Here is an 11,746-nt window from a genome sequence, read left to right on the forward strand (position 1 = left end):
CCAGACGCGAGGCGGAGGAGGGGGAGGGGCGGGGCAGGCGGGGGAGCATGCGCTCGCGGCGACGCGACGCGCAGCGTCTGAGGCCTGAGAAGTGCCGAGGTCGTCGGGGCAGGAGCCCGCTCGGGCACTCCGACGCCCCGCCCCCGAGGCTCCGCCCAGGCGCGTGGGGATGGCGACTGCCCGCGGGCTCGGGCTGTGAGGACTCGAGCAGCTGGGCCAACGTCCTGGGGTGCCACGGGGAAGTGCTGCGGGCGCGCGCGAGCCCCCAGGGGCGGCTGGAAACCCTGGAGCGATGGTAGGACGGTGGGGACATCGGGCGGGCCGACCCCCGTGGCTCGGATTCCCCGTCACCGCCCTTCCCCAGGTGTCGAGAGGAGTTGCCCGCAGCCATCGAGAAGCACGTGACACGCGACGAGCTGCAGCAGTTGCTGGCGTGGAAACTGGCGGTGAGGAGCTTCCCACGTGGGGGACGGAGCCTTCCGGGGCGGGACGTAGCGCCGTGGGCGTGGCTTCATCCTGGGGGCGGGCCCTCGCGCCTGGGGGCGGGGCCCCTAGCGAGATCCACCAGCCGTGACCCCAGACCCGCCTTGACCACCGAGGGGCCACTTTCGGCCGCGCCTGCAGCAGCTCTTGACCACCAACTCCCCGGAGCTGGTGGTGCAGCGCTCGGCCGCCGCCTTCTGTCTCCTGCCAGACGTGAACGCAGCGGTCACGGAATTGTGCGCCCTCCGGGGCGTGGGCCCGGCTATCACCTCGCGTTAGTAGGGAGAGCTGGGCGTCCCCCCGGCGAGGTCGTGGGCGGAACCTGGCGTGTTAGTGGCCTTATCTGTGAAATGGCCAGATACGTGACACCGAGAGTTGTTGGGAATGGCAGCCCCACGTCGAGGTGGGGCTGAGTGCTGTCCATTTACTTCCCGCGGCAGTCCTGGCTGCCAGAGCTCTCGAGGTAGCAGCTTTCATGTCTGAAGAGGCAGTGGCCGCAGTGCCCGGTCTGCCAGCCTTGCAGTACACCCTGAAGCACTACCTGCTCTACCTGGGCCGGGTGCAGGAGGGTGCCACAGCCCTGAGCCAACGTGCAATCTGTTGGCGGCCAGAGAGGGCATCCAGGACTCTGGTCAGGGTGATGTGCAGAGTTATCCAGCAGGGTAGGGTGACTGGTGCCCCTGAGCCCCAGACTCCCTCTGCCCCACCCCAGGCAGTGCCTCAGGCTGTGGACTCCTCACCGTGTGGAGACAGCACTGTGGATCTGGGCTGTAGGGCAGAAGCTGTGCCCTGACCTGCTGCCTGACCTCGGTCCCAGCCTGGCCACCCTTGAGGACACCAGGCCAGCCAAGAACCACAGGACCCAGGCCTACTGACTTGGCTGTGGCCCAGGGCTTGCACACCTACCCTGTGATCTCACGGCACAAGTCTTTGGACAGGGGGCTGGCTGCTGTAGGAGCTCAATAAATGCTTGCTGAACTCAAACCTGACTATGAGGCCCATGACTCTCCCCAGGGGCTCCCATCTCCCATACAGAGACACCTCATGCTGGGTACAGAAAAGCAAGGGGGAAGCCCAGGCTGCTGTTTGTGTGGAGGGAAGGGCCCTCACAGTTTGATCAGTGAGTTGGGGGGAGACCAGCCCAGCCCGCAGTGCCCAGTACAGCCACCTGGTGCTGTGTAAAATATTTATTCATTCTCCAAAAAGGCTCAGACTGCAAGTCTCATGGGAGAGGCCAGGGCAGGGTCTCCTCTGGGGCCACCCTTGGGGACCTCCACCACTCAGCCCAGTCCATCAGTCCTATTCCTCCAGGCCTGGGAGGGGGTGGCCAGGGCTGGTGTAAGGCTTGGCCTGCAGTCAGTGGGCCACAGGGGCCACCTGCACCCACCAGGAAGAAGCAGCCTCAAGACATACATTCACAGAGGACGAACATGCAGGCCTCCCTAGTGGCTGGCCCACGGATGCTGCGCCCTGGCTGGTGTGGCCCTGGGAACTCTTGTCAGGGTGGCGGGGGAATGTGGGCACCCAGCAGGTCGTAGGCAAAGATGTTCCAGAAGATGGCGAAGAGCAGGAAGGTGCCATAGGCAAGCAGCACCACCCACCAGCCACACTGGTCTCGCAGGCGTTCCTCATAGCTGCGCAGGATGGTCAGGCCCATGCTGACACCCACCACCGCACCCGCCAGGTGTGCCATGAAGCTGGGCTGTGGGCCCGAGGCAGGCAGTGGCGGGGAGAAGCGCAGCCACACGGCCCGGCCCACCTCGGAGCTCACTACAGAGGGAGGCAGCAGGTGAGAGGCACCCTAGCCATAGGCTGAGGCCCCTCCACCCTGGCTCCCTACTTACTGCACACCAGAGCCAGCACCATCCTCAGCAGCTTGTAGGGACATCTCATCCCCGCCCAGTTCTGATGGGGTGTGAATAAAAAAGGCTGTGAGGGAGGCCTTATGGGCCCCTCCCCGCACCCCGCCGCAGGGGCTGCCCCGTTACCATGACGACATTGGCCAGGTGTGCAGAGCACAGGGCGTAGACCCCGCCGGAGCCCCCCACCACAGGGGCCCGCATGTCAGTAATGGAGACGGTCAGGGAGCCTGTGTGAGCAAGGGGAGAGCCGTGAGGGTGAGGCCCACCAGTGAGGTGGCCAGGGCGCACACACCTGCCTCACCTGCCAGCACACCAGCCAGGTAGAGCAGGCTGATGCGGAGCAGGCCATGCACCATCTCCAGGGGCACCCCGATCATCAGCTGCAGGAGTGCGTTGAACCCCAGCTGCTCCAGCCTGGCCATATGGGGCAAATAGGTGTGAAGGGTGGGGTCCGCCAGGGGGCTACCAGCCCCCTGCCCCCACCTCGAGAGGCTGAGCCCTCCCGATCCAATCCGATGGGTGCCAGAGGTGGGCCCACTCACCCAACGTGCATGAACATGTAGGTGAGAAAGCGCCAGGCCCGAGCACGGTGGCTGGGGTGGTATACCAGGGGGCTTTTCATGTACTCAGGGTGGTAGGTCTGCAGCACCCACTTGTTGAGACGGGCCCCGTAGCACAGGAACACGATGATCTGGGAGGGACAAGTGTTGGGGCCAGGCAAGACCAAGGATAAGGGAGGCTCCCGGGGTGGTGGGTGGTGGACGGGCAGGCCCACCTGGGCGAGGGTGACCGAAGCCATAAACACAGGGGGTGGGCAGCTGCGGTGCCGGTAGAAGTACCAGTGGCGGTCCACCTCTCGGGGCAGGATCTCGTAGGCCACGTAGCGCACGAACCGCTTGTAGACACCCAGTCCTGGCTCGTCCAGCAGCCCGTCCTGGGGCAGTGCCCGCTGTCCATTGGCGATGGCCCGCTTGAAGCTGCTTGAGCGCTTGCTGCTGATCTGGGGGGCGGGGCCTAGGCATAGGCCACGATACTCCCCCCATGGCCGCCCCTCCTGAGTGGTCCACCCAGCTTGTCACAGGGTCTGAAGCCCTGCCCCATGGCTATAGCCCTCCCCAATGGGAAAGGCAGGGAGGAGGGGCCGCCTGCCCAACCCACGCCAGCCAGGGCACTGCGCCCATACCCCAGCTGCCCACCCACTGTGGCACTGACCAGGTCCACCAGCTCCTGGTAGCAGACCTGGCCCCGCTCGTTGCTCTGGGCCAGGGCCACCAGCATGTCCAGTTTGGCCGGGTCCAGGGGCAGCTCATGGCGGTGCACCAGGCCAGCGAAGGTGTCCGCACCGATGAAGCCAGTGTTTTCAGGGTCCAGCTGCTGGGGTCGGGGAGCCAGCGGCCAAGGTCTGAGGGTGGGCCGGGCCCCAGGACCACAGGGCTGAGCCACGTCAGGCGAGAGAGGCAGGCTCCGAGCACCCTGGGTCCAGGCCCCTGTGCCCACATGGTCCCAGGAGCTAGCTGTAGGCACCGGTACCTAGGTCCCCGGCCTCTAGCTCCGCTAGCTCTCCAGCCGTCTCCCCACCTCATTTCTGCCTTGCCCATCCTGAAAGGGTAGGGCCAAGGTCTGAGGGCAATCACCAACCCTTTTGCCCCTCCCCAAGCGCCCTAGTCTGGCTCGGTCTCGTGCAGGGGACCAAGGTCGTGCAGGGAAGGGTCTGTGCTGAGGGTCTCAGAGCGCCGTCCCCCCGGCCCACCCAAGGGCGGGGGGCCGGCAACGGGGGCGGTGCCGGCGCCCCCCACCTCTCCACGCACCTGCTCCTGGATAAGCTGCAGCAGCGAGCTCCTGTCCATAGAGCCAGGCCGGGCCGGGGGCCGGGGGCCGGGGGCCGGGGTCGGCGGCCGCGGCCGGGAGGGGCTTCTCTGCGGACTACTCCGCTCCGCCCCTGCCCTCCGGCTCCGCCCACTCCGCTCGGCGCCGCGTCACGGAGCCGCCCGCCCCCGCCGCACACGCCGCCGCTGCCAGCCCAGCCACTCGCGGTCGGGACACGCGCGCGACCCGCACACGGACGTGCCAGGCAAGAACTGCGCGGGGCGCTTGGCTCCAGTGCCGGCGCCCCCGCCCCGCCCCGGGCTGCAGCTGTTCGTCCCGCGGGGCAGCAGCCGGGAAACTGAGTCACGCGCGGCACGCAAGCCCCTTCTGCGCCCACCCTTTTGCCCCGGTCTGGGCCTCAGCGCCGATGCCACCTCCTCGGGGAAGGCTTCAGGGAACAACCCATTGCTGGGGACTCCCCCCACCGGGCTCCCTGAAGGCACCTCCCTCCCTGGCAGACATGCTTGCCCGTCCCGGCAACAGCGGCTCCACGGCTCCAGCGGCGAGCGCTGAAGCCAACTGGGCAACTAGCAGGGTTGAGGGAGGTCCCTGCAGCAGGCCTTGCTCAGTGGGTGGGGACCAACACAACTTGGGCTGAAGGTTCCTGACTACTCCTGTGGCCACAGTGCTAAACTGACCCATGGACATGGGGGTGGGGAGAGCCCCCCAGTGGACAAGACCGCAGCTGGGATGGAGAGGAGCCCTACTTCCCAGGGAGAACAGGTAGACCCCCTACAATAAGGAAGGTGACAGGCTGTGGTAATGTATAACCATAGCAACCCCTGACAGCACCGCTCAGAATGCCTGTGCAGCTGAGCCTCAGGACAGATGCAGCAGCTAGAAGTAGCATCCTGCCCTGCCCAGCTTTAGTAAGAACTGCACCAGGGGTCCTCAGGTCACTGGAACTGGGGGGCCAGCGGGATGGTTGAAACAACTTAAGGGTGTGACCCCCAGCCCCTGTTGGGTCAGGCCTAAGCATCCCCTGCCGAGGAGGCACCTCCCCCGCCTCTAGAAACAGCTTGTCAGGGCTGGGGGAGGGGCCCTGGCCTAAAGGCCTGTCTTGCAAAGAATGACTAATTACAGGAAGTAGAGGGGGTACTTGTCTGGCCAAGGTCCTCCACCCAAGCACACCACATACTGCCTCTGCTCCACGCCCAGAATGCACGCCAGAGTGAGCACCTAAACTCCAAGCTGAGCCCCCTCCTCAGCCCAAGAAAGGTTCTCTGTCCCCTTGTCCTTAGGCTGGAGCTCTGGCTGTCTCCTGCCCAGTGGGAGGGGCAGAGGCCTCTGGGTGGGGTGTGAGAAACAGGGCAGCTCCCCCAGACCAGGGCCACCTCGCACACCAGGACATTTCAGCACATCCCAAAACCCCAGATCCTCAGCACACCTCAGCCAACCTGACAGGATGCTGAGGCTTGGGTAGTGACTACACCTGGCTGTGGGGAGGGGTCACATCAGGGGGGTCCTCAGGTATCAGGCCCCCTCCAGCCTCACTCTCAGGCCAGCATGGACCTCAATGGACCTGAAGGCCCTGAGGCTGCGGCTGGGCCATAATTGGTCCTTATCCTGGCCTGAGACCTCAGGATGGTGACCCAGAGAGGAGGCGGGGGGGTCAGGAGTAACATTCCCAGCCCACACCCAGACCAAAGACACGTTTTAGTTAATTCAAGAAGTCATCCTCAGAAAGCAGGACCCAATATGTAAAAGACACAAGTGAAGTTTAATCAGGAAACCCAATCTCATACGTCTTCTGTGAGAGGCACAGCCCTGGACCTGTCTTCAGATTGGGGGGTGGGGGCGCGCACAATGGTCCAGCCATTTCTTGCCTCCACGCCCCTGCCTTTGGCCCAAAGCTCTGCCCTCTTACCCCCTTCATACCCTCTGGCCACATGGGACCAGGAAGGAGGAGTGGAGCCCTGAGAATTCGGGTCTGGGGTCACTGACTTCCTCACCCACACCTCCCGGTCCCTCCAACACATGATGCCCACAGAAGAGGGTCATGCCCGACACCTGCAGCAAGGCCGGACACAGGCTGCTGGGAGCCAGGGCCACCCTCGGGGCTGAGGCAGGGGTGGGGCAGCAGGTGGACTGTCCTCAGGAGGAAAGTTGAGAGGGTCTCCATCCCCCACCAAGCAAGTGGCCCCACACCAGCACCCTGAGATCAGACTGTGGGGTCTGGGACCTCATCGGCTCTTCACCAAGACCCTGTAGAGTGAGAAGCTGAGAACGGCAGCAACGGCAGCCCCGACGGCCCCCAGCGCCACCCGGAGCCAGAAGGAGGTGGCGTGCAGCTCCCCGTGGACAAGGTGTCTGCAGGAGAGAGGGGAGTCTTGCTGCTGTAACCCCACCTCCGTCTCCTACAAAGTCCCAGAGCCCCACTCAGCTGCTTTGTGTCAGTGCCCAGCATGGCAGTACCCCCAGACTAGAGGGCAGCCTGTCAGGCCAGGCCCCGAGGGCCCCGCCTGAGCATCGGCACAGGCACCAAGGCCCACCCTGCAACCTTGACTGACTCCAGTCCTGACACCACAGCTGTGCCACTCTCCTGGGACAGGGAGGGGTCTCCCACACAGGGGCTTCGATCCTGGTACCCACGGGAAGGCGGCCATTGTGGCGAGCCGGGTGAAGATGGCCGCGCGGGGCTCGGCTGGGCCGGCACAAGAGAACAGGGTGGGGGCGGGCAGCCGGTGCCTACGGCAGAACTCAGTTGGAGACAGACCAGGCAGCAAGACGCCTTCGGGCAAGTCAGCCTTGGAGGAGACGAAGAGGCAGGGGGTCTGCCTGTCCATGTAGTGGCGCTGCAGGGGGAGGGGCCATGTGAGTGTGCTGGGGGACACCTGCCCACAGCTCTGCTATGCAGCAGGGCCCCCAGGGTGGGCGGGACCTTACCTTGTAGACACTGGCGCACAGCGAGAAGGACCTGGGGTGGCTGCTGTCAAACATCAAGCAGGCGATGTCACACGTGGCGTCGGCCGAGGCGGTCAGGAGGCTGTCTGCACCCACCTCACACAGCTGAACAGAAAGGGTGGCCTCAGAGGGGCACAGGCTAGGTCTCCCAGGGCCGCGTTGGGCGGCTCCCTCAGCGTGCACGCTCTAGGCCTACCCTGGGGACCCCGCACTCACGATCAGGTACTTCTCCTGCCCGTTGACCTGCACGGTGTCGATGGTGTAGGCAGAGGACTCCCCGGCAGGCTCCCCAGCATCCTGGTGCAGAGGAGGGACGCCCCTGAAGCTCACTGCTTGGACTCTTTCCAGAACCCCTGCCCCCCAGGTCCACGCACGGCACACATGGACACTCACCCCCAGGCCATGGCCAAGGAAAGCCTGCAGGAAGGAGGACTTGCCCACTCCGCGGGCCCCTACCACCTTGCACAAGAAAACGTTTCTCTGCGTTTGTCCCTTCTCCTGGTCCAGCCTCTTCTCCCGGGTGACTGTGGGCAGGGAGCAAGGATGAACGTGAGGGAGGGGCTGCCAGGGAGGCACTGGCTGGGTGCCGGTGTGGAAGCGGGCACCCACCTGTGATGGCGTGGGCCTGGGAATCCTGCTCGCAGAGGGTGGGGAAGCCCAGGTAGCCAAGGTGCTCAAGACAGTGCTGGACGTCCAAGTAGGTCACCAGACTGGGGACGGGAGAAGTGGGGATGTGGTTACAGCAGGGCAGAGGGTGAGGCCATGTCTCAGTGGGTGAGGGCTACACTTACGTCCACTGGCAGAGATACCCGTGCAGAGGCAACCGACCGGCCTCGGTGCGGACTGTGCGAGGGAGCTGGGGGCCCCAGGGAGCAGCAGGAAACACGCTGAAAAGGCTCTGCAGCTCTGCTGGCGAGAGGGCGCCATCTCGGTCCTGCGGGCAGAGGAGCTGCGGTGACATGTGCGGGTGGGAGGCCAAGGGGGTCTCAGTGGGGCCCAGCGCCCTCACCTGGTCATGCTTCTCGAACATCCTCTGCACAAACTGGTAGCCGCGGTGGTTGAGCTCGGTGCTGCATCCGGGGGGCACATGGAGCCTGCGGGTGCCGGGATGGGGGTGGGGCTGTGCACACCTCCTTGTGCTCCGCAGGGCACCTCCTCCGAACACAGGCCATCCAGGCAAGCAGAGAGTCCCCCCGCCAGGGAGAGACGCCCCGATGGCCCCCAGGACAGGGTCCAGGAGCCCCAGGCCCCATCCGACACAGATGGGAGGCGAGCCCTGAGCCCAAACGCCACTCACGGTGGGCAGAGGTAGTTGGCCGTCAGCTCAAGCGAGTCGCCATAGCCAAAGCGCCTCAGGATGGTCCACGTGGTCTCGTGGCGGCCTCGCTGGATGAAGAGCGTGTTCAAGAAAAGGAAGCCTGCTCAGGAGAAGCAGAAAAGGGAGTAACACCAGGCACAGCCCGGCCCTGCCCCACACCCCACGCCCGATGTAGGCAGGGTGTCGGGCCTCACCGTCCAGGGTCAGCCGGTCATCCCGCACGCCTCCTGCCACATTCTTGCTCACCACCACCTTCACATCCTCCAGGGCCTGCGGGGCAAGAGGGTGCCCGAAGCAGGACATCTGCTTCCGAGAGAAAGTCGCCGTTAGTCAGCCAGCTGCCCTCTCCATCCGTCACAAGGGCAGCCAAGGCGTGGGGTGTGGCTGCAGCTGGGAGGGTGGGTACCGCCAGGAGACAGAAGGGGGCGCACCTGGAAAGCATTAAGCTCCTGGTCACTGAGCACCTGGTCCATGTCCTGGTCTGAGAGCCTGAAGATGCGTGTAAGGGCCTGGGCGCACTCGGGCATCAGCTGTGGGAACAGCGGCTCAGCACCCCCACCACTCCCTCCTGCTCGCCCTCCCCACCGGTGCCTTCAGCCCACCTGCTTGGCCTCAGGGTCATAGAGGGGGGCCGTGGGGTGTAGCACGGCCTTCTGTGCGTAGTAGAACAGCTCTGAGATATTTTTCAGGTTCTTCGCCGAGCACTGGGACACGTGGGAACAGACTCAGAGGGGGAGGCAGGCAGGCCCCCTGTCCTCGCCTCTGCAGTCCTGGCACCCCCGGGGCCCTGCCTGCTCACCTCCACACAGGTCTCGATCTCAGGGAACTGGCTCATGATGGGCAGCACAGCCTCCATGGAGCCCCCCGGCCGCAGGTCCGACTTGTTGCCCACCAGGATAATGGGGACCCTGGGGGAGAGACCCACGGTCACCAGGGATCAGGGAGCTGGCGGGGCCCAGCCCCCCTCCCCGAGTCCTGCCTATTACCTGGGCCCCCTCTTGGTATCCCCATTCACCAGCGGGATCCATTTGGTTCGGATCTGAAAGGTAAGACCTGGCCATGAGAATGGAGGCCTGCCCGGCCCACAGCTCCCATGTGGAACTCTCACTTGGCTCGAGGAGAGACGGGGGAGACTGAGGGCCACTGAGAGCCAAAGTCACGGCCACTGGCAACAAGACCAGTGGGGAAGAGCAGCGGGCAGGTAGGACCTCATCTGATCCTAGCAGTTCCCAAACACCCACAAAGGACCTGAGATCAGCAACTCCTCCTGCAGGCCTAAGAGATTCAGACGCAAGGCCATCCACGCTCTCGGCGGGAGACAGGATCATGGGAACTCGGGGGGAGCTTTGGGGGCCGTGGCCAGGATGGCTCCGTGAAGCTCCCCAGTGGGGCCAGCCACGGGTGCAAGTTGCCCAGAACCCGGGTCAACTGAGCATCCGCCTGTGGTGTGTGCAGAGAACAGGTTGATGACCAGGCTCGGCGCCAGTGACAGAAAGCTAGGATGGACAGAGAGTTCCCTTGCTCACCTTCTCAATAGTGGCCTCCTCAGACACGTCATACACCACGCACACCACGTTTGCCTGTTGGGGGCAGGGAGAGGGACTGTATGGTGGGATCTGAAGCTCCCTGCTCCACTCACAAGCTGGACAGCACAGGGCTCAGAGACTGGGGAGCCCACCCTTCCAGCTGCTCCCAGGCCGAGTCACTGGCTGTTGGCTAGGCACACCTCAGGCCAGCTCTTCCCTACCCACTTCTGCTGCAGATGCCAGGCCCCAATACTGCAGCTCTGGTCAACGAGTCCCCTGAGGGCTCAGGACACAGCCACCCTTAAACTTGACTCCCCAGCCCCAGCCTCAGCCCTTCGCTCCCTGGTCACTACAGGCAACAGCAGACAGAGGACAACAGCACAAGGTAGGGGATGATGGCAACACAGTGGCTGCAGCCTGTACCCTTGCCCAGTGGCACCCCCAGGACACAGCAGATGCTGCAGGGGCAGCACCCCTACCAGGAGCTTGGTCCAAGCACAGGTCTTCCTGTGCAGAGGAGAGCAGAGAGCTAGCTGTGCAGCCCACAGCCCTGGTCATGACACCCGGTGCAGCCCAGAGGCCCAGGACAGTGGGCTGGACTAAGGAGTGGGGAATGGGGGTGCTGGGCACAGAGTTGCCCAAGGGATCACTTTCAAGGACTTGGAGACTGCTCCCCAAGGTCCACCAGAAGAGGGAAGGCTAGGCACGGAGAGCTGTGGGCTGGCCAACCACGCATGCAAGAGGAAGGAATGGGCCTTCCTCCTGGCTCCCAGCAGAGTGCATCACAGGGACCCCAAAGACACTCAGTGCTAACAGGTCACAACAGAATTAGCGAGGCTGCAGACATTCTGGGCACCTTAATCCAATCCCTCAGAGGCTGAAGCCGATCAAGCCAGGGCAGCCATATCCCCAAGGCCTGAGCCCTGCACTCCCTTTCCCAGGACCCACCGTACCTTGTGAATCTCGTCCTGAAGCTCCTCGACTGTCTGCTCAGCCTCTGGGTGGAAAAAGAGACCCTACTGCAGACCTGCTGGAGATGCCCGCTCCTGGGCGCAACCGCGGGCGGGCGGCCCCTCTACCTGAGTAATCCACGATGTGGGTGGGCACCTTCTCTGGGGTGACGTCCGCGGGAATGGTGATCTCTTCTGCCCGGGGAGGGACCTGGGGCAGACGCGGCCGTGAGGACAGCCGGGAAGGGCGGAGGGCGGCGGCGCCCGGACCTGGGCCCTTCTTGGGCGCGGGGGCGCGCTCGGCCTTACCTCCTCGGGAAACTCCTCGCCCACCAGCGACAAGATCAGCGACGTCTTCCCCACCTGGGCTGCGCGGGGCGGCGCGGTCAGCGCGGCGGCCAAGGTCGCGGCGCCTCTCCTCACCCCGGCCCCAAGATCCCCGACCAGGCTCGACCCCCGCCTGACCCAGGCCCAGGCGCCTACATACCCTCGCCAAGCAGCAGGATGCGCACGTCCCGCTTCATGCTGGCCGCCGGGAGCTGCAGTCCGACCCCAGTGCAGGCCCGGCCCCCGCCCACGACCCCGACCCGCGCTGTAGCTGCGCCCGCACTTCCGGCCCCCGCCCGCGCAGCCTCCCTAGCGAGGCGGGCGGGCCAGACCGGCCTAGCTGCCCGGCGGCGCCACCGCGTGGGCACGCCGGGCACTGCCAGCGCCGCGCCGGCCAGTGGGGCGGGGCCTTTGCCCAGTGCCGCCCCGCCCCCGCAGCTCATGCAGGGGTCAGGATCCCTGGCAGGGAGCAGGAGGTCTGGAGGTTGGGCAGAAACTGAGCTCAGGCAG

At 65.0% G+C, this 11,746-nt stretch overlaps 3 protein-coding genes across 9 annotated transcripts; 1 reads left to right on the forward strand and 2 right to left on the reverse strand.

Annotated features, from left to right (window-relative positions):
* The first annotated feature begins 11 nt into the window (after positions 1 to 11).
* Positions 12 to 1,484, forward strand: LOC137207392 (uncharacterized). The gene is made up of 6 exons (XM_067707213.1): positions 12 to 295; positions 365 to 444; positions 596 to 757; positions 924 to 1,082; positions 1,142 to 1,145; positions 1,208 to 1,484. The coding sequence occupies exons 1-6, from the start codon at positions 48 to 50 to the stop codon at positions 1,356 to 1,358; spliced, it is 804 nt and encodes a 267-aa protein (XP_067563314.1). The 5' UTR covers positions 12 to 47; the 3' UTR covers positions 1,359 to 1,484.
* A 171-nt stretch (positions 1,485 to 1,655) lies between these two features.
* Positions 1,656 to 4,315, reverse strand: RHBDL1 (rhomboid like 1). Of its 3 annotated transcripts, none has more exons than XM_067707189.1 (8): positions 4,154 to 4,315; positions 3,558 to 3,716; positions 3,121 to 3,345; positions 2,888 to 3,036; positions 2,647 to 2,759; positions 2,472 to 2,572; positions 2,328 to 2,388; positions 1,656 to 2,253 (listed from the first exon to the last, which is right to left on the reverse strand). In XM_067707189.1, exons 1-8 carry the CDS (start codon positions 4,190 to 4,192, stop codon positions 1,982 to 1,984), a joined length of 1,119 nt encoding a protein of 372 aa, XP_067563290.1. In that variant the 5' UTR covers positions 4,193 to 4,315; the 3' UTR covers positions 1,656 to 1,981. The 3 variants fall into 3 exon arrangements, with proteins under 3 accessions (XP_067563290.1, XP_067563289.1, XP_067563291.1); XM_067707188.1 differs by having other exon boundaries at positions 3,558 to 3,719; XM_067707190.1 differs by lacking the exon at positions 2,472 to 2,572 and having other exon boundaries at positions 2,638 to 2,759; positions 3,558 to 3,719.
* Positions 4,316 to 5,912: 1,597 nt separating this feature from the next.
* Positions 5,913 to 11,549, reverse strand: RHOT2 (ras homolog family member T2). Of its 5 annotated transcripts, XM_067707172.1 has the most exons (19): positions 11,397 to 11,547; positions 11,219 to 11,277; positions 11,039 to 11,120; positions 10,913 to 10,956; positions 9,960 to 10,013; positions 9,420 to 9,472; positions 9,233 to 9,341; positions 9,036 to 9,137; positions 8,865 to 8,963; positions 8,628 to 8,736; positions 8,413 to 8,533; positions 8,125 to 8,209; positions 7,907 to 8,049; positions 7,725 to 7,825; positions 7,509 to 7,639; positions 7,332 to 7,412; positions 7,098 to 7,220; positions 6,804 to 7,006; positions 5,913 to 6,521 (listed from the first exon to the last, which is right to left on the reverse strand). In XM_067707172.1, exons 1-19 carry the CDS (start codon positions 11,431 to 11,433, stop codon positions 6,395 to 6,397), a joined length of 1,863 nt encoding a protein of 620 aa, XP_067563273.1. In that variant the 5' UTR covers positions 11,434 to 11,547; the 3' UTR covers positions 5,913 to 6,394. The 5 variants fall into 5 exon arrangements, with proteins under 5 accessions (XP_067563273.1, XP_067563274.1, XP_067563272.1 ...); XM_067707173.1 differs by lacking the exon at positions 6,804 to 7,006; XM_067707171.1 differs by having other exon boundaries at positions 6,379 to 7,006; positions 11,397 to 11,548.
* Between the last annotated feature and the right edge of the window lie 197 nt (positions 11,550 to 11,746).

This window comes from Pseudorca crassidens, chromosome 15 (assembly GCF_039906515.1).
Source record: "Pseudorca crassidens isolate mPseCra1 chromosome 15, mPseCra1.hap1, whole genome shotgun sequence".
Classification (NCBI taxonomy): domain Eukaryota; kingdom Metazoa; phylum Chordata; class Mammalia; order Artiodactyla; family Delphinidae; genus Pseudorca; species Pseudorca crassidens.